General features: G+C 50.0%; 1 protein-coding gene across 1 annotated transcript; it reads left to right on the forward strand.

The window, feature by feature from the left end:
- The first annotated feature begins 5,454 nt into the window (after nt 1–5,454).
- Dhcr7 (7-dehydrocholesterol reductase) lies at nt 5,455–26,907 on the forward strand. The gene is made up of 8 exons (XM_050137435.1): nt 5,455–5,525; nt 13,691–13,782; nt 14,880–15,102; nt 16,655–16,745; nt 17,434–17,647; nt 19,498–19,702; nt 21,587–21,718; nt 25,304–26,907. The coding sequence occupies exons 2-8, from the start codon at nt 13,697–13,699 to the stop codon at nt 25,766–25,768; spliced, it is 1,416 nt and encodes a 471-aa protein (XP_049993392.1). The 5' UTR covers nt 5,455–5,525; nt 13,691–13,696; the 3' UTR covers nt 25,769–26,907.

Here is a 26,907-nt window from a genome sequence, read left to right on the forward strand (position 1 = left end):
CCCCACCGGTTTTTTCTGGACCTCCTCTATGGACGCTTTTGCCAGGCTTGATTTTGATATATCATGAATGGCTCGTTCCTGCTACCAAAGGTGGCGTCTGGTTTGCTTTCTGTCGCTGTGATAAACACGCGACCAAAAGCAGCTGGGAGGAAAGGGTTCACTTCACCTTATAGGCCATATAGTCTGTTATGTAGAGAAGTTGAGGCAAAGACGGAAGCAGAGCCCAAAGACGGTTGACCACAGCATACAGGCTTGCTTCAAAGGTTTCTTAGCCTGCTTTTTAACACCATTCAGGATTATCAGCCCAGGGGTAGCACCACCCACTGTGGGCAAGGCCCTCCCCCATCTATAAACAGTTAAGAAAATGCCTCATGTTTTCATGTGGTGGCGCTTGCCTTTAATCCCAGAACTCGGGAGGCAGAGGCAGGCGGATCTCCGTGAGTTCGAGGCCAGCCTACTCTGCTAAGCGAGTTCCAGGAGAGCTAGGACTGTTACATAGAGAAACCCTGTCTCGGAAAAAAACAAACGAACAAAACCTGCCTCAATCTTCTGTACAGGCCAATCTAATGGAGACAGTTCCTCAAGTGAAGTTCCCTCTTCCCAAGGGTTTTTGGTTTGTGTCCTGTGAACAAAAACAAGGCAGCACAGTTGGGTAAACACTCCCGTATTTATGCCTGAGTCACCCGGAGGGAGCCCTTTCTCATCCCTGAACCTCTTGCACACAAGCAAGGTAGATGCTTCTCCGGGTCAGGTCCCTCCTCCTCAGCCCTTTTTCCTCAGACAAAAGCCAATTCAAGCCCTTCAGGCCATTCCAAGAAAGTTCTTAGAACAGAGCCTTGCTGGATGGGGTGCAGCCTCAGCTGGACACCTGTGAAGGGGAGGCCCTGTGTGTTAAGAGTTACAGCTCTGAGGGGAAAGGGATCCCCAGGACAAGTGTTGCAGCTCTGAAGGCAAAAGTATCCTGGCAGTCGGGAGTCAAGGAATACCACGAAGTCACACCGTGGGAACAAACCTCACATAAGAGATTTCTTGGGAAAGACGTAAGAGGGTGGCTGCCTCTGCTCAGATAAGAAGTAGAGAACTGAATGGGGAGGCAGGCTTTATATAGGGTTTCTTGGGGGCAGAGTTTTCCAGATTGGAGATTTCCAGGGTGATATTTGGTAGGATTTCAAGTCCTGGGTTTGGGATGAGCCCAGGGATTGGTCGTAGGTTTTTCAAAATCCAGAAGTAAGGTTGGACTTTTTACCCTGCCCTGTCTGCGCACGTCAGTCTTTGACAGAAGCAACTCTCAGGAAACTGGGAACCATTTTCAGGGAAGGTTTGTCTCTACCATCAGACAACAAACTCTACTGGCCTGGACTGAGGCAAACTGAACTTGTAGGGTAAAAGGTCTAAGTCCACTTTGGAAAGCGACCAAACCCCACCAATCTCTGAGCATAAAATCCCATCACTTCTTGGCTTGGCTTGACATATCACCAATCCCCACCCCGGAAATCTCCTTCTCAGTTCACTGCTGCTCGAGGAGAGACGGCAACCCTCATGTGTTTCTTCCAATAAATAATCTCCTGTGTGAGGTTATTGTTTGTGGTATTCTCTGGCTCCTGACAGCCAGGTTACCTTTCCCTTCAGGGTCGTAACATCTGCATTAGGGAAACTTTTCCCCTCAGAGCAGAGCTGTAACACTTCCATTGGGGAAACTTTCCCTCTCAGAGAAGCCACACCTCCACTGAGGAAACATTCCCCCTCAGAGTAGCAACACCTCTGTGGTGGTTTGAAAGAAAATGGGCCACCAAAGGGAGTGGCACTCTTAGGAGGTGGGCCTTGTTGGAGGAGGTGTGGCCTTGTTGGAGGAAGTGTGTCTCTTGTCACTGTGGGGGCTTGCTTTGGGGTCTCTTTTCTTAAGCTTCACCAAGTGTGACAATCAGTTGACTTCCTGTTGCCTGCAAGATGTAGGACTCCCAGCTATTCCCCCAGCACCCTGTCTGCCTGCACGCCACCATGTTCCCCACCATGATGATAATGGACTGAACCTCTGAAACTATAAGGAAACCCTCCCCCAACAATGAAATGTTTTGTTTATAAGAGTTGCTGTGGTCATGGTGTCTCTTCACAGCAATAAAAAACCCTAACTAAGACAGCCTCCTTTGGGGAAGCCTCTCCCCTCAGCTGTAACACCTGTATTAGGGAAGTGTTCTGAGAACCTTTGTTCTTACCACTTCTCTAACTCCTGAGATACCCCTCCCCAAGGATCCTTCTGTGTGGCTTTTTTTTGAATCAGACTTTAAACGTGACTGATTCTGGAGGTCACATAGCTCCACTGTATCTGCTTGTTGCCACAGAAGACCTCTCTGAGATGTGCAGTATGAGGCTAGCGCCTGCTACATTACTTTCCAAGGACTTCAAGGCAGTTTGCTGTTGTTTTATCAAAACCATTTAAGTCTTGAACTGGGGAGGTGGCTCAGTTGGACAAGCGCTTGCCTTGCAAGTAGGAGTTCGATTCTTAGAACACCAGTTTCAAAACAAAGTTGGCATGGTGGCAACTGCTCATAATCCTAGCTGTGGGGTAACAGAGACCACAGGTCTCTGGTGTCTTCCAGCCTGCCAGCCTAGTCGACTTGGCACAAGGTCCATACTGGTAAGAGCATGCCACAAAACAAAACAAAATCCCACAGGTGCTGGGAAATGACACCCAAGTTGCCTTCTGGCTTATATGCATAGGTATACACACACACACACACACACACACACACCCCACCTCTTGACGTGGGCCCACCTGGGCGACTGATGGGTGACCTTTTGCTATTCGAAGGCTGAAAACTCCAATCTTAGATCAAGCTACAACCATTCTGAACATACGCTCTCATTAAAACCATGCATTTATTTATTTATTTATTTATTTATTTATTTATTTATTTATTTATTTATTATTATGTATACAATATTCTGTCTGTATGCCTGAAGGCCAGAAGAGGGTGCCAGACCTCTTTACAGATGGTTGTGAGCCACCATGTGGTTGCTGGGAATTGAACTCAGGACCTTTGGAAGAGCAGGCAATGCTCTTAACCACTGAGCCATCTCTCCAGCCCCTAAAACCATGCTTTTACAATGCACACACAGACCACACTCCATTTCACCTCCATCCTTTCCGAATGCCATTCAGTGCCCTGTTCCCTACTCCATTAATCCTACATTGCAGGAGTAGACTGAAGATTCGGTTGCCCGGCTCTACCCCCAGCTGCCTTGCAAAACTCCCTCCAGTGATTGGCACATTGTGTGGCAGACAATTAGGACCTGGTTTGGTACTGCTCTCAAGGAAGGCTAAGGCATGTCATTCAAGAACAGCCACACTGGCCAGTTAGTTAGTCTAGTCAATCAGTGAGACCCAAGTTCAATGAGAGACCCTATCTCAAAGGACAAGATGAAGAGAGATAGGGAAATACCCTTGATATAGGCCTCTCGTTTCCACAGGTGCACACACACATTGATACACACACACACACACACACGCACACGATCCAATTTGAAAGGGTTGCACTAGTCAAATATGAGATCATACAACATAATGTCAATAAATAAAAAAAAAAAAACCACTGTTCCACCCCGATAAAAGTAACTTAATGGCTTCGGTTGGCAAGATGGAGCAGCAGGGAAAGTGTTTGCTGCGCAAGCCTGGCTACTTGGGTTCAATCCCTGAAACTCACATAAAGGTAGAAAGAGGGAACTGGCTCCACAGAATTGTCCTCTGACCTCCTCACACGGGTTACAGTATGTGCCCTCCAAATGAGCACACACATAGTGGTTCTCAACCAGATCTCCTGCATATCATATATTTACATTATGATTCATAACAATACCAAAATTACAGTAACAAAGTAGCAATGAAATAATTTTATGGTTGGAGTCACCACAACAGAGGAACTGTATTAAAGGATCATAGCTTTAGGAAGGTAGAGGACCACTGCACTAAAGTAATAAATAAGAAATATATTTTCTGTCTTTTTGACATAGGGTTTCTCTGTGTTGCTCTGGCTGTCTTGTTACTTGTTCTGTAGACCAGGCTGGTTTCAAACTCAGAGATCAGCTCGCCTGTGCCTCCCTAGTGCTGGAATTATAGGCATTCGTCACCATTTAATTCTTAAAAATTTTCAAAAGTTAAAGAGTTGAATTCTTGATAGAAAACTATCAAATAATAAATAATAGTTTAATAATAAAGTTGAAGGGATGATGAAATCAAGTCAACTTTTTGTACCAAAGAGTAACTGATGCCCCCCAGTGTCCTCAATGAATGCTATGTCACCAGGGTCAAAGGATGCTTGGGAACGTTGTATTTACCAGTCTCAAAGTATCAGTCCACTTATTTACTCATTAATTAAGAAAAGGGGGGGTTGGGGTGGGAGAGATGGTTCAGAGATTAAGAGCACTGGCTGTTAATCGAATTCAGGTTCGATTCCCAGCACCCACAGTTTGGCTGGAACAACTCCAATTCCAGGGGTGACCATGTATGTGTGTATGTATGTATGCAAAGGCTGCCAGGTATCTTGGAACCGAAGTTACTGATGGATGAGCTACTATGTAGGTGCTGGGGATTGTAACCCTAGTCCTCTGGAAAATCAGCGAGTACTCTTAATTGCTGAGCCATCTCTCCAGCTCCCACCCCATAGTCTGCATAACCTATTATTCTATAAAATGTGTACCCTGACTGGATCCCGGGGTTTGAGAAAAGAGCAACATAGGACATTGTTGGGCAGCTGGGGCACCAACAGTGGCTAACAGTGCTGAAGTCATTTATGTTTTCCGTTAGTTTTGTTATGGCAGCAGAGGAAACTGTCCCTGGCTGGGGGTGGGGATGAGGGCGGGGGCGAAGGGGGGTAGCGGAGTGAGGGTACTACAACTAACTAATGTCAGGTGGCGGGGAGGAAAGAGATGAAACGAAAGAATGAAACCTAGGCAGCTGTTCAAAGTTGCTATTTTAAGGCTCAGGGGCCTTGAATGCAGATTGGACTTTCCCCAAAAACCTTCCTGGGGACCAAGGTGAGACTGAATCCTGCCTGCCAGGGAGCCTTGCTGGGCTGTCAGGCTAGGGCCTCAGCCTTTTGCACCCCTCCACGAGCTGCCCCCTCCTTGCGGGGCTGGTCACGTCTCCTGGTCCCACCACTGTGCACCAGATGTTCCTTTAGGTAGGAGCTTTGCAGCAGGGTAAACTGAGGTATTGGGACGGGCAGGCTCCGAGCCTGCACTGTGGAGTCCATATTTGCGAGGAGTGGGGTGTGTGCGGGGGCGGGGGTGTAAGGGCGTGGGCGGGGCGGGGCTGGCCCTGCTGTCAATCTCAAGCCCGCCGCCGCCGACTGGCGGGCCTGGTGGGCTCCGAGTCAGCTCACTGTCTTCACCAATCGCCGAGCGCGGCTCGCGAAATTCACTTCCAATTGGTCTTCCGTGATACTACGTCACCTTGGGGGCAGAGCTTCAGGCAGACACTTGGGGCACGGTTGGAGAGCGCGGGTCAACCGCCTGGACTACGCGAGCAGGTGAGGTTCTGCGTGCACTGACCAGGACAGAGTCCGCGATTGGGACCGTGCACACAGACAGGGAAGTGGGGGGCGTCGAGAGCTCAGGAGAAGGGGCCGTATGTACAGATTGTGTGTGTGTGGGGGGGCAAGTATTCAGCAAAGGAAGCGGTGTGTGAGATGGGAGGATGTGCTTGTGAACTGCATGTGTTTGTCGATTGGGGCATGCGCGTTTGCACAGGTTTTGGGGAGATTGGGGAACAGATTGCAGATTTGGGGGCGTGTGCGCAGGTTAGGAGACCAGTGTGCAGATCGGGGGCATGTGCACAGGAGAGGGGGCTACGTGCTCGAGTTTGGAGAGATGTGTATTTGGGGAAGAGGACTGTGGGCCCGGCGGCGGGGGAAGGTGCTTGCTCAGATAGGTAGGTGAACCTGCGAGCAAGTATGGCGGTGGACCTTGCTTTACTTTGCTTAGCTGGGGCCTGTGGGTAGGAGAGGCAGCCATGCCCTGTGGGATGAGGACCCAGCTCCCTGGGGGACCTGTCAATGCTCAGGTGTAATAGAGGCAAATGTAGACACACCCCTTGGCCTACGCTCCTACCCCAGGGTTTGTACAGCTTAGTGAATCTCTTCAGTAGAAGCTGAACGATTCCAGTTATTCTCCCAGGAGACAGATGGATTGTCTGCTGGCATGAGGGTTCTGGGAAGCTCTAGGCATATCTGGCCTCCCCAGGTTGTGGAGAGTTCCCAGTCGCCCTGAAGATCAAGATGGGTTTTCAACCATCAAAAAATTGTTTGAATTCAGGAAGAATTCAAACAATAGGATGTCTTCAGTTTTTTGAGCTGCTTCTGATAGAATCTTCCTGAAAGTAGCCGAAGGACATAGTGGGTCTGCATGCCAGGAAGAGGTTCACCGGGCAGGGTACAGTAATGCCGTGCTGCCAGAAAATTTGGTAAAAAAACAGCTTTTGGACAGAAAGGTGGCCCAGTAGGGATGTGTAAAGGATAATCCGCGAAACAGTCTGGGAGGGAATGAGGCCTGAGATGGACTTGGGAGGAGAAAACACTTTGTTTCACGTCTGGCGTTTATTTTGGAACTTCTGTAAAGCAGAGAGCCTGTGGCTTTGTTTAGAACCAGAAATTCCAAAGAATCAGAGATGGGGGACAGGTCATTCCCTCCCTCCTTGGGCTTATGCTTATTTCTGGGGGCTTCAGGAACTGCCGTTCCTCCACAGGACCCCAAGCTTTCAAGACAAGTCAGGTCAGAGTTCTGCAGCCATGGGTCCCTCCAGAAGCTAGCCTCACTTGACCTGGGGAAAGCGGTGGGGCACAGTGGACTCACAGAGGCCGTTTAATTACAGAAGCTCGTCTGTCGGAAAAAGAGAGGAAAGCTCAACTTGCCCCCATTTGTGATGCTCCTGGAGGATCCAAGTGGAACCCCTCGTCTTCTGAGTCCTTCCATGATAGGGAGGGGCTGGCCTCCACTGACACCTGCAGAGCCGGCTTTTTGTGGCACTAGGTGCCAGAGCATCTGATTTCTTTGGTGATTGTCAGTGGGTGTGACATAAGTTTTCGTGTCCATACAAGGCCCTGCAGGAAGTCCTTGCATCTGCCTGCTGGCACCGCCCCGCGCATTTCCCAGGGTAATTTCCTCTCAGTACATGGCAGGTGGACACGCTTCTCACCACTCACCCATTTCCAGGATTCACTGCCTTTTCGTCTTAAAATCCAGCACCATACCCAGGGTCACAAATCTCCAGATAGGACACCCTATTGCTTCTGGAAAATTCCAGTGACGTGGAAGGTCCCTGGAATCTGATATGCAAAGTTAGCCATGTCATCATTACTCCACTGCGTCCCAGTGTGCCAGAAGTGGAGCTTCAGACCCAGCCTTGCCTCCTAGGCCGTGTTGGCAGTCAGCATATTGCCCTGCCTTTCCCTTCCCCAGTCTGTCTCGTCTCGTCTGTGAAGTAGGCGGGTGTGACATTGCTCCTTCTTCATTTAGGCTGGGCACCCGGCTCTTGGTAGCTGCTGGTGATGGGGTGTGTCGCCTGTGACAGCCCCAGCAGCAGCTTCTCTAGCCCTACCTTCCTGCTGCACCTTCAGGATGTGAAATGACTGAGCTGTGGCCACTAAGGTCTGGTGATGTCTCATATCCCCCAAGGCCAGGTCTGAAAGGCTCCCCTTTTCCCAGCACTGCCCTTGGGAGTGTGCTCACTGCCTCAAGGCCACCCGTGAGGTAGGCCACAGCAGTCCTTATGGGCCTGCGAGAGGGGAGTCTGGGCACCTAAGGCTCTAATGTACAGCTGACTACTCCACGACACTCCCCTGCAGCCTATCCTCCCATAATTTCTGACCTGCAGAAACCATGAGAGATACCAAAAGGTTTGTTTTGGTTTGCCATGGCCCCGTAACTGGAAGGTTCGTCTGTATGGCTCAGCATCGCGGGTTTGTGCTTTCTGCTGATTTAGTAGGTGTCTGCTGACCTCTACGCATGCTTCCTTCCACAGGATAAATAAATAATAATAATTAAAAGCTGTAGTGGCATACACCTATAACCCTAGTCCTTAGGAAGTGAAGGCTAAAGTCAGAAATCCAAGGTGATTCTCAGCTACACAGCAAGTTCAAGGCTACATGACCATCCAGAAGGACAGACCTGCCACCTTCCTCCGTCCCGAGTGTCACCTCTCAAGGTCACAGGCTTTCTGCTTTTAGAACCAGCCATGCTGGGAGCAGTAGTTTTCTCTACAGGTTGTTTCCATCTCAGATGTTGGCCCCCTGAGAGGCCCCTCCCCTCAGATCTACTTTTGTGGATGTTTTTCCAGTTGCTGTGTATGGATGGTGGCTTAGTGTGTCCCTTGACTGTCTCCTGCCTTTGGCTTTCTTGACCTGGGTCATATAATTTCCTTTTTTTCTTTTCTTTTTTTTTATTGTTGTTTGTTTTGTTTTGTTGTTGTTTGCTTTGTTGTTGTTGTTTTGTGTTGCTGTTGTTGCTGTGCTGACCTGGAACTCACTATGTAGACCAGGCTGGCCTCAAACTCACAGAGATCTGTCTGCTTCTGCCTCCTAAGTGCTGGGATTAAAGACGAGCATCACCGTGCCTGGTCCAATGGTTTCAAGTGGAACACCAGGGAACTGTCTTCATCTGTCTTTAATGATGATCAACACAAATCCTCGGGGCCATAGACTTACGTGCCATGGGACATTTAATCTGCCCCCGACTCTCTTGCATTCCTGTAGAGATTGGTTCCCAGTCCAGGTTGTTTTCTGAGCTACTCTCTTTTGGCATCTCAGTGGTTTCTATTATGTTCCATGGTAATGTGCCAGCTTCAGGGTAAGGGACAGACGACTCCCGGGAGTGCCAGGATGGTTTTACATGTGCAGGTGTGGCTGTCAGCATTCTATGGAATCTGTTAACATCTGTGGCCTGCCTGTGCTGAGTTCAGCACTTTTGAGCCTCTATGAAAATCTCCACCCACGCGTACTCCAGTGCTCCCTCTCTGTTGCATGTTGAGTGACAAGCCCTGAGCCTGTCCTCTGCTTGATATCAGCAGTGGACTTGATACGTGCAGTGTGGATCCTTACCTGCCTTTGAATTGACATTTCCGCTCCCTGGTTACTTGGTGGCCTCTGTCAAAGGTGTATCTCTGTATGCGGCTGAGGATTGAGCAGACCTTGGGGGACTTCTGAGCCTGGGCATGTCAAGAGCCCTTCTAAGAAAAACAGCTTCATTCTTGTGAAACCTCTGGCCCAGAGGTCAAAGGTAATTATGTCGCTCACAGTGTCTGTGAGCATGGGCAGTGGCAGTGAGGCACTGCTTTAAGAACTGAAGAATGGGCTGGAGAGGTGGAAAAGATTACTGGCTGCTCTCGCAGAGGACCTGGGGTTGATGCCCAGCACCCATGTGGTGGCTCACTGTTAACTCCTGCGGGTCCAGGGGACCTGACATTCTCTTCTGCCCTCCGTGAGAACCGCATGCACACGGTGCAGACATATATGCAAGCAAAACCCCACACAGATAAGATAAAAATACAGTCTCTACAAAGCAGCCTCCAAATGAAGAAATGAGTGCACCAGTCACATGTTGGTTGTTCTACAAGGCTCAGGACCCTTGGGCCCCTCTACCCAGCTGCCCTGCACAGGCTGTACTTTTCCACAGAACTTGGTACCTGCAACAGAGGTGTGGCCAGAGACATGCCCTCCAAATAAATTCAAAATACTTACTTTTCTATTTTTTCAGAGTCTCATGTAGACCAAGTTGGTCTTGAACTCCTAATCCTCCTGTCTCTGTCTCCCAAGTGCTGGGGTTATAGGCGTGCACTACCATGCGCAGTTTATGTCCTGTTGGGGATGGAACCCCAGACTGTGTGCACATACCAACTCTACCCACTGAGCCACAGCATTTTAATTCCACTCCATTTACTTTTTTTTTTTTTTTTGAGGGAGGAGGTATGCCATAGTGTATAGAGGTCAGAAAACAACCTTTAGGAGTTGGTTCTCCCTCTACCACCGGGGTCCCAGGATTGAACTCAGGCTGTCAGCCTCAACAGTCAGCCCCTCTACCCACTGAACCATCTTGTCAGCTCTTTATTTTTTTTCATCCTAGAAGATGCATGTTATTGCTAGGTGTGGTGGAGCACAGTGACAGGAAGGCTGAGACAGAAAGATTGCTGTGAGTTCTAGGCCAGTCTAGGTTACAGAGGAAGACCCTGTCTCCCAAAACCCAGAAAGATGGTGCATTCCGTGGGCAGCGTGGTTTAGCGTCTTCAGTGTCAAGGTCTGAAGTTCTTTCCTCATTGGCTTTCGCAATTTTCTAGCATGTTAGATTATCAGAGAGTAGTGTTGGTGCCAAGCTTTATATCCTCGGGGCTTATCTGTGAATCAGGGCCAGAAGAATGCTACTCTCCTCCGTTGAGCCTCCTGGAAGGCGTGTGGGCACGTGGCCCTGGGTTTGCTGTGGTTAGTGTAGGCACCAGAGATAGAGGAGATAGGGGCACTGTTGGCTGCTGCATGGGACTGCAAATGGGCTCACACGCCATGTGCACTGTGTGTGCTGCTGGGCAAGAAAAAAAGTGACAGCTGCCGGGGATGGGCTGTCAAAAGCAGGCTGATAGATCCAGGCAGCACGGGCTCTGAGGCAAGAATTGCCGGAGAGCAAGGACTTCTTAAAGGCAGGCCTCTTCCCAAGCCCGCTTTTCTTTTTCTGAGTGTCCTTCGTGCACGTGTACACACATGCATACACCACATGCTTTTGGGGTTTGTCAGGGGCTCTCTGTTTTCTTTGAGGCAGGAGGCGGTCTTTCTGGTAAACCCGGAGCTCTTACACAGCTAGTGTCACTGGCAGTTTGCCGTGGGAATCCTGTCTCTGCTCTCTGGGGCTAGAATTACAGATGAACTGCCATGCTTATCGGGCATTTGTGTGGGTCACAGAGAGCCAAACTCTGGTCCTTAGGCATCTGAGCAGGCAAGTGCTTGAACCTCAGAATCCTACCCCTGTCTGGGGCAATTCTCTTTCCCTACATCCGTTCTACAGGTATAAGCAGGGAGTACCTGGAGAGCCTCCCTGCAGTGTGTTAGGGCTGCACCGAGGGGCCTGGCTGTCTCGTGCTCCACTCTTGCTGCAGAAGCTGTCCCTGCCGCTGCAGCTCTCCCTCCCATTACGTGACAGAGTACCTTTCACCATGGAGAATGTAAATTTTGAGAACAGTGATAGTCTCTCACTAAACAAATCAAGATGTCAGAAACATTTTTGTTTGTTTGTTTGTTTGTTTATGAAAGTTAGTCCTAGGAGCCAGGAAGACAGCTCACTGGGTAAGACTGCTTGCTGCTGTATTAGTGTGAGAAACAGGGTTCAAAACCCTGACAACCACAGAAAAGCCTGGAATGGACACGTGTGTATCAGGCTGTCTTTCGGGCCACCAACCAGCTCCCAAATCATGATATGGGACTTCTTACTAGTTATGAATGCTCGGCCTTATCTTATGCTTGTCCCACTAGCTCTTATAACTTAAATTAACGTGTTTCTCTTTATCTACATTTTGCCTTGGGGCTTTTTATCTTTCATTCTGTTCATCCTACTGCGGGTGTGGCTGGCGACTGACTGGCCCTGGACATCTCCCTTTCTTTCTCCCTCCTTCTCTCCTCCTCTCATTCTTCTTGAGCCTAGAGTTTTCCTCCTGTTTTTTCTCTCTGCCCTCCAGCCCCACCTATCCTTTCTCTGCCTAGCTCAGTCAGGTGCCTTAGGCAGGCAAGGTGAAACAGCACCTCATCTTTACATAATTAAACCAATGCAGCAGAAACAAATGTGACACACCTTTACATAATTAAGATAATAGTCCACAGCAGAGGTGCCTGTAATCCCATCACTGGGGGTGGATGTGTAGCCAGCATCCCAGGATCTGCCCTTGCTCTGGCATTTTCCCTTGGCGGTTTTGTTTTATGTATTTTATGAGTATGGTGTTTACCTGCCTACGTATTTGTTTACCACATTCATGCAGTATCCATGGAGGCCAGGAAAGGGCATTGGAACTGGGGTTTCAGATGGTTGTGAGCTGCCAGTGCTCCTAACCCAAGCCATGTCTCCAACCCCAACTCCTTTAGCAGCTCTTTTGAATCCATTTTCTAGGTCTCGTGCTGGTTTTATTCCATAATGAACTTTTTTTTTTTTTTTAATGTTTGAGACAGGGCCTCACTATTTAGTGTTGGCTGGCCTAGGACTCACAGTGTTGGCTAGGTTGGCCTCAGGCTCATAGAGATCTACCCGCTTTTGCCTCCTGAGTGCTGGGATTAAAGATTTATGCCACCAAGCCCAGGAAGGAACAGAATTCTAGTCAAGGAAAAAAAAAAGTTGTTATAGAATTTTCCACTTACTGCCTCTCATTCAGTTGACTCTCAAGATATCTAAGCATACTGTTCTCCCCTTTAAATTTTTATTACATTTAAAAATCGTGTGTGTGTGTGTGTGTGAACATGTGCCATGGAGTGTGTGAGTGGAGGCCGGAAGACAACTTCTGGGAGTTGTTTTTCCTCTGCCATGTAGTCCTGTGGATCAGACTCAGGTTGTCAGATTTGGTGACAAGCATTCTAATCTGCTGAACCATCCTGCCAGCCCTGCTATGGCTCTAATCCTGTTTTCTCTGATGACTTTTATGCGTGTGTATTTGCATGTGTGCAAATATGTGTTCATGTGGAGGCCACTGGAGGTCAATGTTGGGTGTTCTTCCTGGCTCTCCCACCTTAGCTTTTGAGATAGCATCTCTTACTGAACTTCCAGCTGTCTGATTTGGCTAGACTGCCCGCCAGAGAATCCCAGGGGTCCTCCTGTCTCTGCTTCCTTCCCAGCACTGGGATTGCAGGGCCTCTGCTGGCGAGCCTGAACTTTGGTTCATGTGCGTGCTGGGGACTGAACTGGGGTCCTTGTGCTTGCACAGTAGATACTTTACTGACTGGGCGCTCTCCACTTAAAGTCCCTCTGTGGGCTTTACGATAGCATTTTAAATCCCTGGCTTTTTAAAACTTTACAAACTAGACTTGTTTTAGAGGTGACGGGGAAGCACTGAGTGGGGGAGATACCTGGAGACCTTATCTCTGAAGTGTCCCCCAAGGTACTTACTGTTCTAGGCCCTGGTGGCGGAGAGATGAATAGGGAGCTGCCTTCTACTGGAGGGAGGCGGACAGTGCACATCCATGAACCCAAATAAAGCATGCCTGCACTGTGAGCATTAAATTAAAGGAACAAGTTACCCAGGATGGAAGCTGCTTGCTGTTAGATGGTATAGTCTACTGAGAAGGGGGCCTGTCATACTAGTACTGAACAAGAAGCCTTTGAGCATGCTCAGAGCAGAGGATGTAGTGGGCACTACAAGGAAAGCCAAGAGTCATATTCAAAGATGGTGAAGATTTCTCGCGGAGTCTGGTGGAGCAGGGTTGTGGCAGACAGAGCGAGTCCTTGCCTAAGAAGGACATCTGCCACAGCTGGGAAAGGAATTAATGAGCCGGGTCAGAGGTGGGGAGGCCTGGTTGGAGGGAGGAGCCTAAAGCACCTTCTCCCCCGCCCCTGGAATCTGGTGTGGGTGAGCAGGTACTGAGAAGCTGTAAAAGGCGCCTGTTCTGATCAGTGATCAGTGCTCAAGTCCTGGTGGGGGTCTGGCTTTCTGGAACAATCTGAGACCCTCCTCTTTCCTCAGGACCTGATGGCTTCCAAATCACAGCACAACGCCTCCAAAACCAAGAGTCTGAATGGCAAGGCTGAATCTCAAGGACAATGGGGCCGTGCCTGGTAAGGGGCTCACGTGTTTTACTAGCTAGAGGGTGAACTGTGATCTCAAGGGTTTCAACTTCAGGGATGTTATGAACCTAGAATAAAAAAATACATTATTTTATTTAAAGACAAATGAAAGATAAGCTGTTTCCTATTCTACAAAATAAAGTATTGAAACGAAGACCCTGAAACCATTTTGGAGTGCTTGGGCTGGAAGTAGTCTCATGTCTGAGTTTTTCCCCTTGTATATTGAGATATCCCGGGTGTATATCCTGAGCTATCTTAGGGAGAGGACTCATAAGCACCAGTGCTCAAGGCCTGAAGGTAACTTCTGAGATCTTTTCAGCGTGCTATGTTTTAAATGCAACTTGTCACCTGAGGTCAGGTGTGCGACTTTCCTCTGCCTTGCTCTGCCAGGATTCTAGGTATTTCAGATGGTCTAAGGGCCATCTGGAGCCCTGCCATCAACCTAGGGACCCTGTGTTGGTGTCATGGTGTTCTCTCTGCCATTGAGCCATGTGAGTACCTGGGTATTAAAGAGTCTTCCCTGGCTAAGGACCAAGAAAGCTACTGACCTTGAGGGTCATGAAGAGCCCCCTGCCCTCATGTCTGGGCTTTTTGTCATGGCCACAGATAGGGCACCTTCTGGTGATGACACAGGAGCAACATGAGTGACCCGCCTTGGCTGGAGAGTTTGCTGAATGGATATCCTTGCCCATCAGGTTCTGAGTGGTGTGGAGAGTCCCACACATACAAGGACACCTTGGAGACCCCCCATGTGGCCCAAGGAGATTGGAGAGACCCCTGTAGGGCTCCAGGGACAGAGCGAGTCTCAAAGGGATGGAAGGGTGTCTTAGATACCCTGCCATGGGGTCTGAGGGACAAAGGGGAATCTCAGATTCCTCCATAGGGCCCAAGGAATGAAAGGGACATTTCAGAGGCCCCTGTGAGGTTCAAGGGCTGGGAGGGTATCTTAAAAATCTCCATCATGGGCTCCCAAGGATGGAAGGAAGTTTGTACGTCCTCTGGCGGGGGGGGGGGGGGGGGGNGGGGGGGGGGGGGGGGGGCTTGAGAACAGGAGGCCTGATGGTGACCGCCCTTTGTCCTTCTCTCAGGGAAGTGGATTGGTTCTCCCTGGCCAGCATCATTTTCCTGCTGCTCTTCGCCCCGTTCATCGTGTACTACTTCGTCATGGCGTGTGACCAGTACAGCTGCTCGCTGACCACCCCCGCACTGGACATAGCCACCGGTCGTGCTAGTCTGGCAGACATCTGGGCCAAGACACCACCTGTGACAGCCAAAGCCGCCCAGCTGTACACCTTGTGGGTCAGCTTCCAGGTTGGTCCTCTGCCTTGGGGGCTGGGTGCGGTGGATTGGGAAGGTGCTCTACTGCTCGGGTCTTGTCAGAGGAGCAGACTTCTAACCCAGTGGTGCTCCCACTCTCAGGATGCAGCAGTTGCCTAGAATCAATTATATAGAGGGGAAACATGTGTGTCACCTTGTAACCGTCATGGTTTCCAGCCCCTGACTGTAGATCAACAGCATGGCCTATCAGGCAGTGAATGAGACCTAAGCTGCTGCTTCCACAGGTTGCCAGAGAGTCATGGTCAATGGTGTCTTTGTCTGTGATGCAGCCTCGTTGACCTAAACTAGGTCACTAAGCAGGAGCAGCCTTCACAGGTTGGGTGTTGGGCAGGGTAAAGGAACCGCATGAAACACCAGGCAACTTGCTTTTCCCAGGCAGAATTTTGTATGGAGACTACTTGTCTCCCACTCCAGGGTCCCCCTCCTTTTCCTTCCCCAGGCCTCTGGGTGAGAAGGATAGCACGAGTCATGGGAGCCAAAGCATAGAAAGAGCCCAGCTGTCCAGTGGAGGACAGGATAAATAACGTGGTCTTTCCATAAGTCGAATACTATTAGACTATGGAAAGGAATGAGCTCTGGTACAGGCTGCTCTTTGGACTAGTGTTGGAAACTGCCAGACGCTAAGACCAGACCGAGTATTTGCATTGATGTGAAACATCCAGGATGTTTCATTCTCACAGGCTGGAAGGATTGGTGCTTACCAGGGACTGCTGGGGGCAGTTGACAAGGGGAACAGGGTGTCCCCTTTTTTAAAATTAAAAACATTTTTTAATAAAGATTGATTTATTTTGCTGGGTGGCGGTGGTAAATGCCTTTAATCTCAGCACTTGGGAGGCAGAGGCAGGTGTATCTCTTGAGTTTAAGGCCAGCCTGGTCTATAGAGTGAGTTCCAGGATAGCCAGGGCTGCACAGAAGAAAGCCTGTCTCAATGTCTGCCCCCCCCCCCCCGCAAAAAAAAAAAAGATTTACTTATTTTATGTGTGTGGGTGTTTTTCCTATATGTATGTAGTACCCAGTGGAAAACAGAAGAGTGTGGCAGAGGATCCCTGGGACGTGGCTTACAGATAATTGTGAGCTGCCATGTAGGTGCTGGTGCTGGGAATCGAACCATGTCCTCTGGGGGAGCAACCAGTGCTCTTTACAGCCAAGTTGTTTTTCCCCCATCCTAGGGTTCTCTTTGGTAGAATTCTAAGATCAAACTGTGGTAATGGTTGCCAGGGCTTGTGAACATATTATATGATCTGAACAGTGATGTTGAAGGGGGGGGGGGGCAGGTCTCATGGGGGAATCTTGGTGCTTTTAAATGGCCTTAAAAAGGGATTGGGAGGACCCATGTGTTCGACTTGGAAGGTTACAAGGCTACAGCCAGGGGTAGGATTTTACACATTTGGCGGGAAGCCTGCCTCGCTCCTGGAGCACTGAGCTTTGTGTCTTGTGTTCATATCTGTCCAATAAAACCAGACCGGGTCAAATCACAGCTATCCCCTACAGGCTGCCAATCTTTCCAACTAAAATTCTGTTTTAGGTGCTTCTTTACTCCTGGCTTCCTGACTTATGCCACAGATTTCTGCCAGGCTATGTGGGAGGTGTCCAAGAAGGTGCCATAACTCCAGCAGGTAACCTTTGCCCCTGAGCTGGTAGCTGTCTTGCCCTAGCCACCCCGTGTCCCTGGTTCCCAGAGTTCTCCCATCCTACGTCCCAGACAAGAACTAATTTAGTTTGGATGGGATCCACTAAGCATCCATTCCATTATAGACATGGCAGCTTCCTCACTCAGCAGTGCCGTCCCTGACTCTGCTGCCACTACTTCACTACTTCATAACGATATGGCAAACCCAGCCTTACCACTAACCCATGGGTCATCTCTAAAAACCCTCAAGGAGCCCAGCTTCATACACTAATGTCATGGGCTGGAATCCTACCTGTTTCTCTAGCCGAGAGGTCTCAGAGAGGTACTGCAGCAAGCACAAGTGGAGCCTGGGAGGACATAGGGTTGGCCTTGCCTTACCTGCCACTTGATTGACCTTCCCAACACCTTACAGACCTAAAGAGCTCAAGAAGAATCTCGTAGAGGTTTCCCCACTCTGGCTATAGCAGGAACAGCCACTTTCTCACCGTGTGAGGGGTGCCACTGGCTTGAAAGCCTGGGTATTCAACAGAAGATGCCCCTTCTGGAATGGTACCTGGGGGCTCCAGTCAGGGGTCTACAGCGGCAGAGGCCAAGGAGCAGGTAGGGTGTGAGGCAGGTACACAGCAAGGCCGTGTGGTCCACCGAGGGTGCTCTGTGTGATTCTCCTTCTGCAGGGGTTGTAAACAAGTATGAAGTGAACGGGCTGCAAGCCTGGCTCATCACTCACCTCCTCTGGTTTTTGAATGCCTACCTCCTAACCTGGTTCTCCCCCACCATCATCTTTGACAACTGGATCCCACTGCTGTGGTGTGCCAATATTCTGGGCTATGCTGTGTCCACGTTTGCAATGATCAAGGGCTACCTGTTCCCCACCAATGCTGAAGACTGGTAAGTTCCTCAACGGCTGGTCAAGCCTAGCATGGATGGTGGATACCTCCACCCGGGGTTGTCTGCTCCTCTGCAGACAAGTGGAGAAGCCCTGAGACGGAAGATCTTGGATCAGCCATTTGAAAGTCTGGATTTTCTTGCTTTAGAGGTAACCAAGGCTATCATGGGAGTAGTTAAACCAGAAGGACAACTGACTGAGGCAGAGGTAGATTATTGTCTCCTTCTTTGGATTATCTCTTGTGAAATAGCCTTAGCCTTGTTATTTTTACTGTAGCTCCTTCCAAGGAGAGCCCTGCTTGCTTAAAGCATTTTCAGGGAAACTGAGTTAGAGGCCAACCATCAGTTCCATTCCATCTACCTACCCATCCATTTACTCATCTGTCCATCTGTCTGTCCACCCACCCACCCACTTATCCTCTATTTACTCATCCATCTACCCACACAACCATTTATCTATCCATCTACCCACCTGTTCACCCATTCACCCACCTATCTATCACATCTATCTATGCGCTCATCCTCCTACCTGCCAACCCATCCATTCATCCACCTATCGTACACTCACTCATGTATCTATTTATCCATCTGCCTACCCTCCTGTCTACCCATATACCCACCCATCTACTTATCCATCTATCTGTCTACCCTTCCTCCCATCTTTCCACCTACTCACCCCCCCCCATCCATTCACCCATCGACAGATATTTGGTGAGGTCTTCTGGAGTTTTTAATTTTTTCTGGGAATCCAGATGAGAACAGTGCATCTCCCCCTTAGCTGTTGGATTGACTTTGGGGAACCAGCCTCAGATGAGAATGCTGTGTGACTTATGTTTCCCTGCGCTGCAGGTTCCTGCCGTACTGCCTTTTGTGGCTCCCAGAGCTGTTGCTGCTTTGGCAGATGTGATGTTTTTTTTTTTTTGTTTTTGTTTTTTTTTTTTGTTTTTGTTTTTTTTTTTTGTTTTTGTTTTTCGAGACAGGGTTTCTCTGTGGCTTTGGAGCCTGTCCTAGAACTAGCTCTGTAGACCAGGCTGGTCTCGAACTCACAGAGATCCGCCTGCCTCTGCCTCCCGAGTGCTGGGATTAAAGGCGTGCGCCACCATCGCCCGGCAGACGTGATGTTTTAGTTCTTTCTGCTTAGCCCGACTGTGGGAAGTAGACATGAGAACCTGCTAAGCTAGCTAGCAGTAATCCCTGTGCATGCACAGTAGGCTGTACCTAGGAAGGGTCTCCATCCAGATTATCTCAGCCAATTCTCTGCCCCAGTCTGGGATAAGGGGGCTGCTGTGGGGCCAGGTGACCAAGACTGAGAGGGGTCACTGAACTTGTGGAGCAGTTAGAAACGTGGGCCCTGGAGCTTAGGCTATGAGCACAGGACACTTGCCTCTTAAGCCTGTGTTCTGTGTCTCTGCTGAGCATGGTGCACTGTGCGTGAGAACAAATGCAGATGTGGGGCTGTGGGCAGGGCTGCCACATTCTCCCTGCGGGAGCATTTTGCAGTCACAGCTGCATCCATGCTGCCTCCTTCACTTGCCGGCTCCTGAACATTGGTGTCCACAAAGCTGGATGAGCCACATGTCACAAGATGTGCTAGTTGACTAAATGTGTCTTTGGAGGGCAGGGGAAGATGGCTCAGTGGTTAAGAGCACTGACTGCTCTTGCAGAAGACCTGGGTTTGATTTCCCAGCCCTCACATGGCAGCTCACAACTGTCTGTAATTCCAGTTCCGGGGCATCCCATGCCCTCTTCTGGCCTCTGAGGATACTGTACACATAACTGTACAGACAAGCATGCAGGTAAAACACTCATACATATAGAATAAATTTTAACATGTCTTTGTTGATGTTTTTAAGCAAATTCACAGGCAATTTCTTCTACAACTTTATGATGGGCATTGAGTTCAACCCCCGCATTGGGAAGTGGTTTGACTTCAAGCTGTTCTTCAATGGACGCCCAGGAATTGTGGCCTGGACCCTTATCAACCTGTCCTTTGCTGCCAAGCAACAGGAGCTTTATGGTCATGTGACCAACTCTATGCTTTTGGTCAATATCCTGCAGGTAACTTAGTGTGCTTACAGCCAGGGAGGGTGGGGCTTTGCACCTGCTGGGCTCTGGGAGTGTTCCCAGCATGCCATCTGTTCTGAGCTGGTTCCAGGTAACAGTGAGCACATGCTGAGAATCTACCATTACATAGATGCCTGTGCCCCCGTGTTAGCCCCAGGAGGGACAGGGTAGACACCATACAGTCTGGCCTGCAGTCAGGCTCCCTTAGGGACTGCACTCAGATAGGATCTGGGAGTACGGGGGCTTTGTTAACCAGCTAGAGAAGGGACCATAGGCGTGGTTCAGGCACAAACAGTGGCCTGTGTAGTCTGCATAGTGGGAGAGGTTAAGACACTGAGGAAAGGCCTCTGTCCAAAGCATTGAGAACTGGGGAGTTTATGGTCAGGTAAGACCAATATAGGCCCTTTTGGGGATTTCCATCCACTTCTAAGTAGTTATCACTCAGGAGGCTGCAGCAGGAGGATTGTTGTGAGTTAGAGACTGCCTGGGTGCTACATATTTAGTTTGGAGAGCTGCCTGAACCAGGAGGTGAGATCCTATTTTAAGAACAGCAACAAGACTTAGGAGATGACTCTGTGGTTGAAGCACTTGCCTAAAAGCATGAAGACCAGGGTTAGGGTCCCCAGAAGCCAAGTCAATGCTGGGTGGGTCTGGTGGCCCCGCTTGTAATCCTGCCTCAGAAGGCAGTGGCAGGGGATCCCAAGAGCAGGCTGACTAATGAGACTAACATACCAGTGAGCTCTGGGTTTGACTGAGAGACCTTGCCTCAGTGAAGAAGGTGGAGGACTTCAATCTTTGGCCACACACACACACACACTTGTGCACACATGCAATCACAGACAGGCACGTGCACCCACATATGTTTGTGCCCACACGTGTACCACATAAAAAATATGTGCAAAGAGAAAAAAAAAAATTTTAAAAAGTAGTGAGAAAAAATGCCCAGTGGTGTTGGGATGTGGCCTGGATGTGGTATGTCCAGCAGGGCTTCAGGGTGCCAGGTGGGAGGAAGAGGAGGAAGAGACCAACAGGAAGCCATGGGCACAGCTTAGGCTGGCTGACTGTGCTGGAGTGGGACCAGACTGGATGGGGTAGGTCCCTGCCTTCCACCGGTGGGCTCTGGTCATTTGCACTTATGGACCCGAGGAGTGGGTGATGTGGCCGGGACCTCAGGGAGGGGTCTTCTCTATGGTCTTCCATGAAGCTCCTCTTGTCCTGGGACATAGAGCTAGATGCAGAAGAGACCCACTTTTCCACAGAGCACTGGGGTCTGGGCACCTCAAGCCAGCTTTTTGTCACAGCCAAGGCTCGGGATGCTGGGACTGTGCTAGGCAAATGTTGTGGGCAAATCCCAGCATGCCTGTGTGAGGTGCCACTCCCCCTTTATAAGGGATCGGCTAGGGCAGGGTGCTCTGAAACTGTTGCTTATGCAGGTAGCCATGAGTTGAGTCTCTGGAAGACTCTCTGTGTCTCAGGCTCATGACCTCATGTGCTCTTGAGTGACAAGCAGGATCTTTGCTGTTTGCCTATCTCTGTGAATGGACCTCAGTCTCCTTGGACACATTGGGGGTGTCATTCTGAGGGGCAGCGGACCGCAGCTAAACCTGGGACACTCACCCTGTGGATGTCTTTGTTGGTGTCTATCACTCAGGAACAGTCCTTGAGTCCTTCTATCCTGAGTCACCTCTGCTGAACTCCACATCTCATGTCACCTATGGGAGCTATGGGTGGGAGCCCTTTCTACTGATGGGCAGTGGCCCCTCCACCCCACTGATTGCTCCCAACCCCACAGTAACCAAGCTGCTTAGCAGTATCCCGACTGCCCATCCCTCCCTTGCATGGGGCTGTGGTGGTAACAGTGGTGGCTCTGTCTTGCAGGCCATCTACGTGTTAGACTTCTTCTGGAACGAAACCTGGTACCTGAAGACCATCGACATCTGCCATGACCACTTTGGGTGGTACCTGGGCTGGGGTGACTGTGTATGGCTGCCCTACCTCTACACGCTGCAGGTGAGGAGCCAGGGCGGTGGGACAGGGCGACCAGCCTCATTGCCTGTGTTGTCTTCAGTTGCTCCTGGCTGACCCTGAGCAGACACACATGCTGAGCTTGCCAGGGTGTTAGTCCCTGGAGCTCCCTGGACCAGTGTCGTCTCCCATGAGGGGGAAGTTCCTCGTGTCACAGATATGCTTGACCCATCATGGGATCTGGTTCCCACTTCACCCACTCTCCACTGGAAGTACCATAAGTACAAAGTGTGCTTAGGGGGCTGGAGAGATGGCTCAAAGGTTAAGAGCATTTGACTGCTCTTCTAGAGGTCCTGAATTCAATTCTCAGCAACCACGTGGTGGCTCACAACCATCTGTAATGGGATCAGATTCAGGTGTGCACGAAGACAGAACACTCATATACATAAAATATATGAGTAAATAAATCTTAGAAAAAAAGTACTCAGTGGTGTTTCAAGAACACAGTACATTTTTTTTAAAAGTGTGTTTAACACACCTGACCTGCCAACTGTAGCTTAGCCTTGCCTTCCTAATGCACACATGGTCACAGCTGGACAAAGTTAGCCCACGTAAGGCTTGGAGAGCTGCTGAGAACCGTACAGAAATTGAGCAGTAGAGGGGGTGGAATGGCTTTTGAAGCATTTTAGGCTGAACCATTGTAGCCACCTGTAGTTGGCCTGGGATGACCTGGGATTGCACCCATGTGAGCATGTCCTTAGTCATCCCTGCAGTCGGGGCAGAACCCCAACTCAACCAGACAAGATGGAGCCGTCCAGACAAGATGGAGCCGTCAGGGTGGCCGGCAGTGGCTCTAGCTGGGCTGGATGTCTTAATCCCCACCCTTTGGCTATGTTGGCACCGTGGTACTAGTGCATGCAACTGCTCATCAGAGGTCGGAAGGAGTTCAGAGCAGCACAGAAGGCTGTTGTTGGTCTTTCCAGGCGGCCATCAGTGAGGTGGGCCTCTGGCAGCTGGTCGCGGAGCTGATGGTGACATAGGCTGTGGAAGGGGCCTGGCTACCTGTGCAGGGGTGCTGGGAAAGCAGTTGTGCCCAGCGAAGGGGAGGGGTGGAGGGTAAGGGCGTGGACAGGTTCTAGCCCCAGACTTACACTGACTGCAGGTCCTCACCAGCCGTGAGCAGCTCACGTGGTCAGGGTTTCCACTGATTGGGCACCTGTTCATGGGTCACCCCCTTGTATCTGCAGTGCCAGTGTATGAACTGGTAGCAGAGACTGCGCTTACACAAGTTTTTCCATCTAGCAGGCCTTGTTTCAGCCTCAGGATACAGTGGCTTCTGCAATGAGGGGTCCATAGATTAAGACAAACATGCATTGGAAGAATTTTTTTAAAAACTTGCTGCTGGGCCTTCTTGGACACCATGTGATCCCGGCTCTTGGGAGGTTGAGGTAGGAGGATCAGGAGTTCAGAGTCACCCTCAGCTACGTAATGAGCTCAAGGCCAGCTTGGGCTACATGAGACTATATCAAAACAAACAAACAAACTGTGTGCTGAACGGACATGGAGTTTTTTCTGTGTCAGTATTCCCTAAATAGTGTGGTCCAGCAATCGTTTGCTGAGCCTTTACATTTTGTTTTCAAGGCAGGGTTTCTCTGTGTACCCTTGGCTGTTCTGTAACTCGCTCTGTAGCCCAGGTTGGTCTTGAACTCACAGAGGTCCTCCTGTCTCTGCCCCCCAGTGCTGGGATTAAAAGCGTGTTCCTGCTCTGCCACCACCTGGCCAGCATTTATGTTTTAATAGGCTCCCCATACACAATTCCACATTTCTGTTATTTAGTATATTGTAGATAATGAGGTTAATCTAGAAGTGACTTCACGTTTATAGCAGGATGTGCACAACCCTGTGTAGTGTAGACCAATACTACATTGTCCCTTGTTCTTTTGTTATCTTAGATTTCTTTTTCATTGTCAGTGTGTTTGTTTATGCCCCCAGAATCCAGGGGCTCTAGAACCTCTGGCATTGGAGTTCCAGGCAGTTGTAAGCTGCCTCGCATGGATGATGGGAACCAAATCTGGTCCTTTGTAACTGCCGAGCCATCTCCCCAGACCTGTTTTTGTTACTTTGAGGTAGTCTGCCTGCCCTGCAGCCAAAGCTGGCTGGACTCACCATGAAGTGAAGCTGGCCTTGAGCTACAATCCTCCTGCCTCAGCCTGAGTACTGGGATACCACATCTGTTATATACCTGTATCATATGAAGGGATTGAGCACCATGGAGTTTGGGTGTCCATGGGAGCATACTGGAACCCGGCCTTTGTGTTCTGGGGCATAGGCATATGGCTTTGAGATGTGTATATATATAGATGCACTCTTATTCTGTATTTGTGTCTGGGGTCTCTTGAGGAACATGGGTCCTGGGAGGCCCCAAACTTTTCAGTGGGGGTCTGGAAGCCAGGAGAGGGCTGTTGTTGCAGTTCAAAATAAAAGATTGCATACTGGCAGCACCCCCCTTTCCCAAGGGGGGCTGGTTTGAATGTATTGAATGTAGTCCCCCCACATTGTGGGTGTTCATCTGCTTTGCTCAGTGCTTGTTTAAATGTTAATCTCAACTGGAGAAAGAACCTCAGGGCTTAAGAGTGTGTACTGTGACATCAGGAGGACCAGAGTTCAGATCCCAGCACCCAGAGAACAAACTGGAGTTCTGTTCATGCCTGTAACCATAGAGCAGAGACAAAAGGATGACTGAGCCTTTTTAGCCCCTAGCCTAGCCAAGGAAACTTGAGCCCCAGGTTCAGGGAGAGACCCAGCCTCAAAGGAGAAGGTGGAGTGTGACAGAGGACACCAGACGCTTTCTTCTGTCTGGTTGAGTCGTGTGTGCTCAGGTACATATGCATGCACATACAATAAACAAGTAAATGCTAGTCTCCTCCACAACTTAGGGTTGATCACATATGTGCACAGTGGTCTGCCCAAGCTGATAAATAGAACCAATTTTCGTCGCAGTATATTCAGATCATCTTACATGTTGTGTAGTTTACTTCTGTACAGTATGTGGTTTACCAACTCCAACCAGTGGTGATCCCAAGACAGCTTTTAGCCCTTATGATGATACAAACACGGTTGTCTTCATGGCACAGAAGGCAGCAACTGCAGAACCATGAGAAAACAGTACACCCTAGGGCCTAATTGCATGTGTGTGCCATGGGTGTATTCTCTCGCCCTTCCTCCTCCCTTCCCTCCCCCCCCCCCCCCCCCCCCCCCCCCCCCCCCCCCCCCCCCCCCCCGTCTCCCTCTGCTTGCCAGTCCTTGGAGTTGAACCCTGGACCTTGTGCATGCTAAGCAACTGCCACATCTTCTGCCCTCCCTTCTTGCTCATTTTGAAACAAGGTCTGATGCTGTTTCAGTAAACGGTCCAAGCAGGTCTTGAACTGCGGTCCTCCTGCCTCATCCCCCTGAGTCCTGGGATTCCAGGTGTGTGCCACTATGCCTGGCTCTGTGTGTCTTACTTAACAGAAAAGGAAACGTGTGTCTGGAGCAGGGCCAGGGTCTACCCTCCTCAGGCCACACTGAAGCCCACTGCGCTCCATGATGGGCTACCCTTCACCTCTCCCCTCTTACCCTCTCTCCCCACAGGGCCTGTACTTGGTGTACCACCCTGTTCATCTCTCCACTCCCAATGCTGTGGGCATCCTGCTGCTTGGCCTGGTGGGTTACTATATCTTCCGAATGACCAACCATCAGAAGGACCTGTTCCGCAGGACAGATGGGCGCTGCCTCATCTGGGGCAAGAAGCCAAAGGCCATCGAGTGCTCCTACACATCAGCCGATGGGCAGAAACACCGCACCAAGCTGTTGGTGTCAGGCTTCTGGGGTGTGGCCCGTCACTTCAACTATACTGGTGACCTGATGGGCAGCCTAGCCTACTGCCTGGCGTGCGGTGGCAACCACCTTCTCCCCTACTTCTACATCATCTACATGACTATCCTGCTCACCCACCGCTGCCTCCGTGATGAACACCGCTGTGCCAACAAGTATGGCCGTGACTGGGAGCGCTACACGGCCGCAGTGCCCTACCGCCTGCTGCCTGGAATCTTTTGAGGACCATCCTGGGATGCATAGGGAGGTTTTTATTGAGTGTGTGGAGTTGGATGCTTGGGGGCTGGCATCCTGGCTTCCCCTGCAGGGGCATCAGTTTGCTCATCTGGAGAATGGAGAGCCTGGTGCCCAGCAGTGTCTGGCTGGTGGCAGCTAGGAAGCGGAGTTCACACTGATCCCCCAGCAGGCTGTTTTCTCTACTCAGCATCCTGAGGGCAGACTATCGTGGCCCTTTCATGTCTGTCTTTATGTTGGGTGCCCGCAATCTATGCTGCCCAGATGGTTTAGGCTTATCATGCGTGTCCTAGGATTGGGCCAACCTATTAAACTGGAGACAATGTGGGATCTAAGGATTTTGATAATGCCAACCTTCCCCTTCTGTTCTGCCATGCTAGGCTGGGCCCCTGAACCATTTTTGTCTGTAGGCGTGTGTAGTCTTCATTAGCAGAGGGCTCAGAGGCCATTGTAGGAGGAAGGCTTTCTGTTTGGGTTCTTGTTTCTGATTCTTAACCCCAGGAATGCCAGGCAGTGGAACGGGGTATCCAGGGGCACTGCCCACTTCACAGTGGGCATCCTGGCTAATCGGTTAAAGTCTTTGTGACATAAGACAGGGTTTCTAGGGCTGGAGAGATGGCTCAGAGGTTAAGAGCATTGTCTGCTCTTCCAAAGGTCCTGTGTTCAATTCCCAGCAACCACGTGGTGGCTCACAACCATCTGCAATGGGGTCTGGTGCCCTCTTCTAGCCTGCAGGCATACACACAGACAGAATATTGTATACATAATAAATAAATAAATAAATACTTTAAAAATTTTTTTAAAAAAAGACAGGGTTTCTAATACAGGACTCCCTGAGTACCCACCCACCTAGCAGCTCAGCCCCCTGCCCTCTTCCAGAAAGTGCTTCTGTTCACCCCAAGACACTTGGTTCAGGGGTAAACAGATTTGGATTAGACAACCCAGAATGTATCACCAGCCAGTGGCCTCAGCCACACCTTCCCCAACAGGAGTTCCAGTGTTGGGAAGGGCACCCATTCTCATTTGGGACAATTGGCCCCTAAAACTCAGGGCATTCTGTAAAACTAGATAGGATCCTCTTCACCTTGCAGATAAGTCTTTGTATTAAATCTACCTTTTTAAATGTG

Source organism: Alexandromys fortis, unplaced genomic scaffold (assembly GCF_014885135.2).
Source record: "Alexandromys fortis isolate MF-2015 unplaced genomic scaffold, M_Fortis_MF-2015_v1.1 scaffold_3, whole genome shotgun sequence".
NCBI lineage: Eukaryota > Metazoa > Chordata > Mammalia > Rodentia > Cricetidae > Alexandromys > Alexandromys fortis.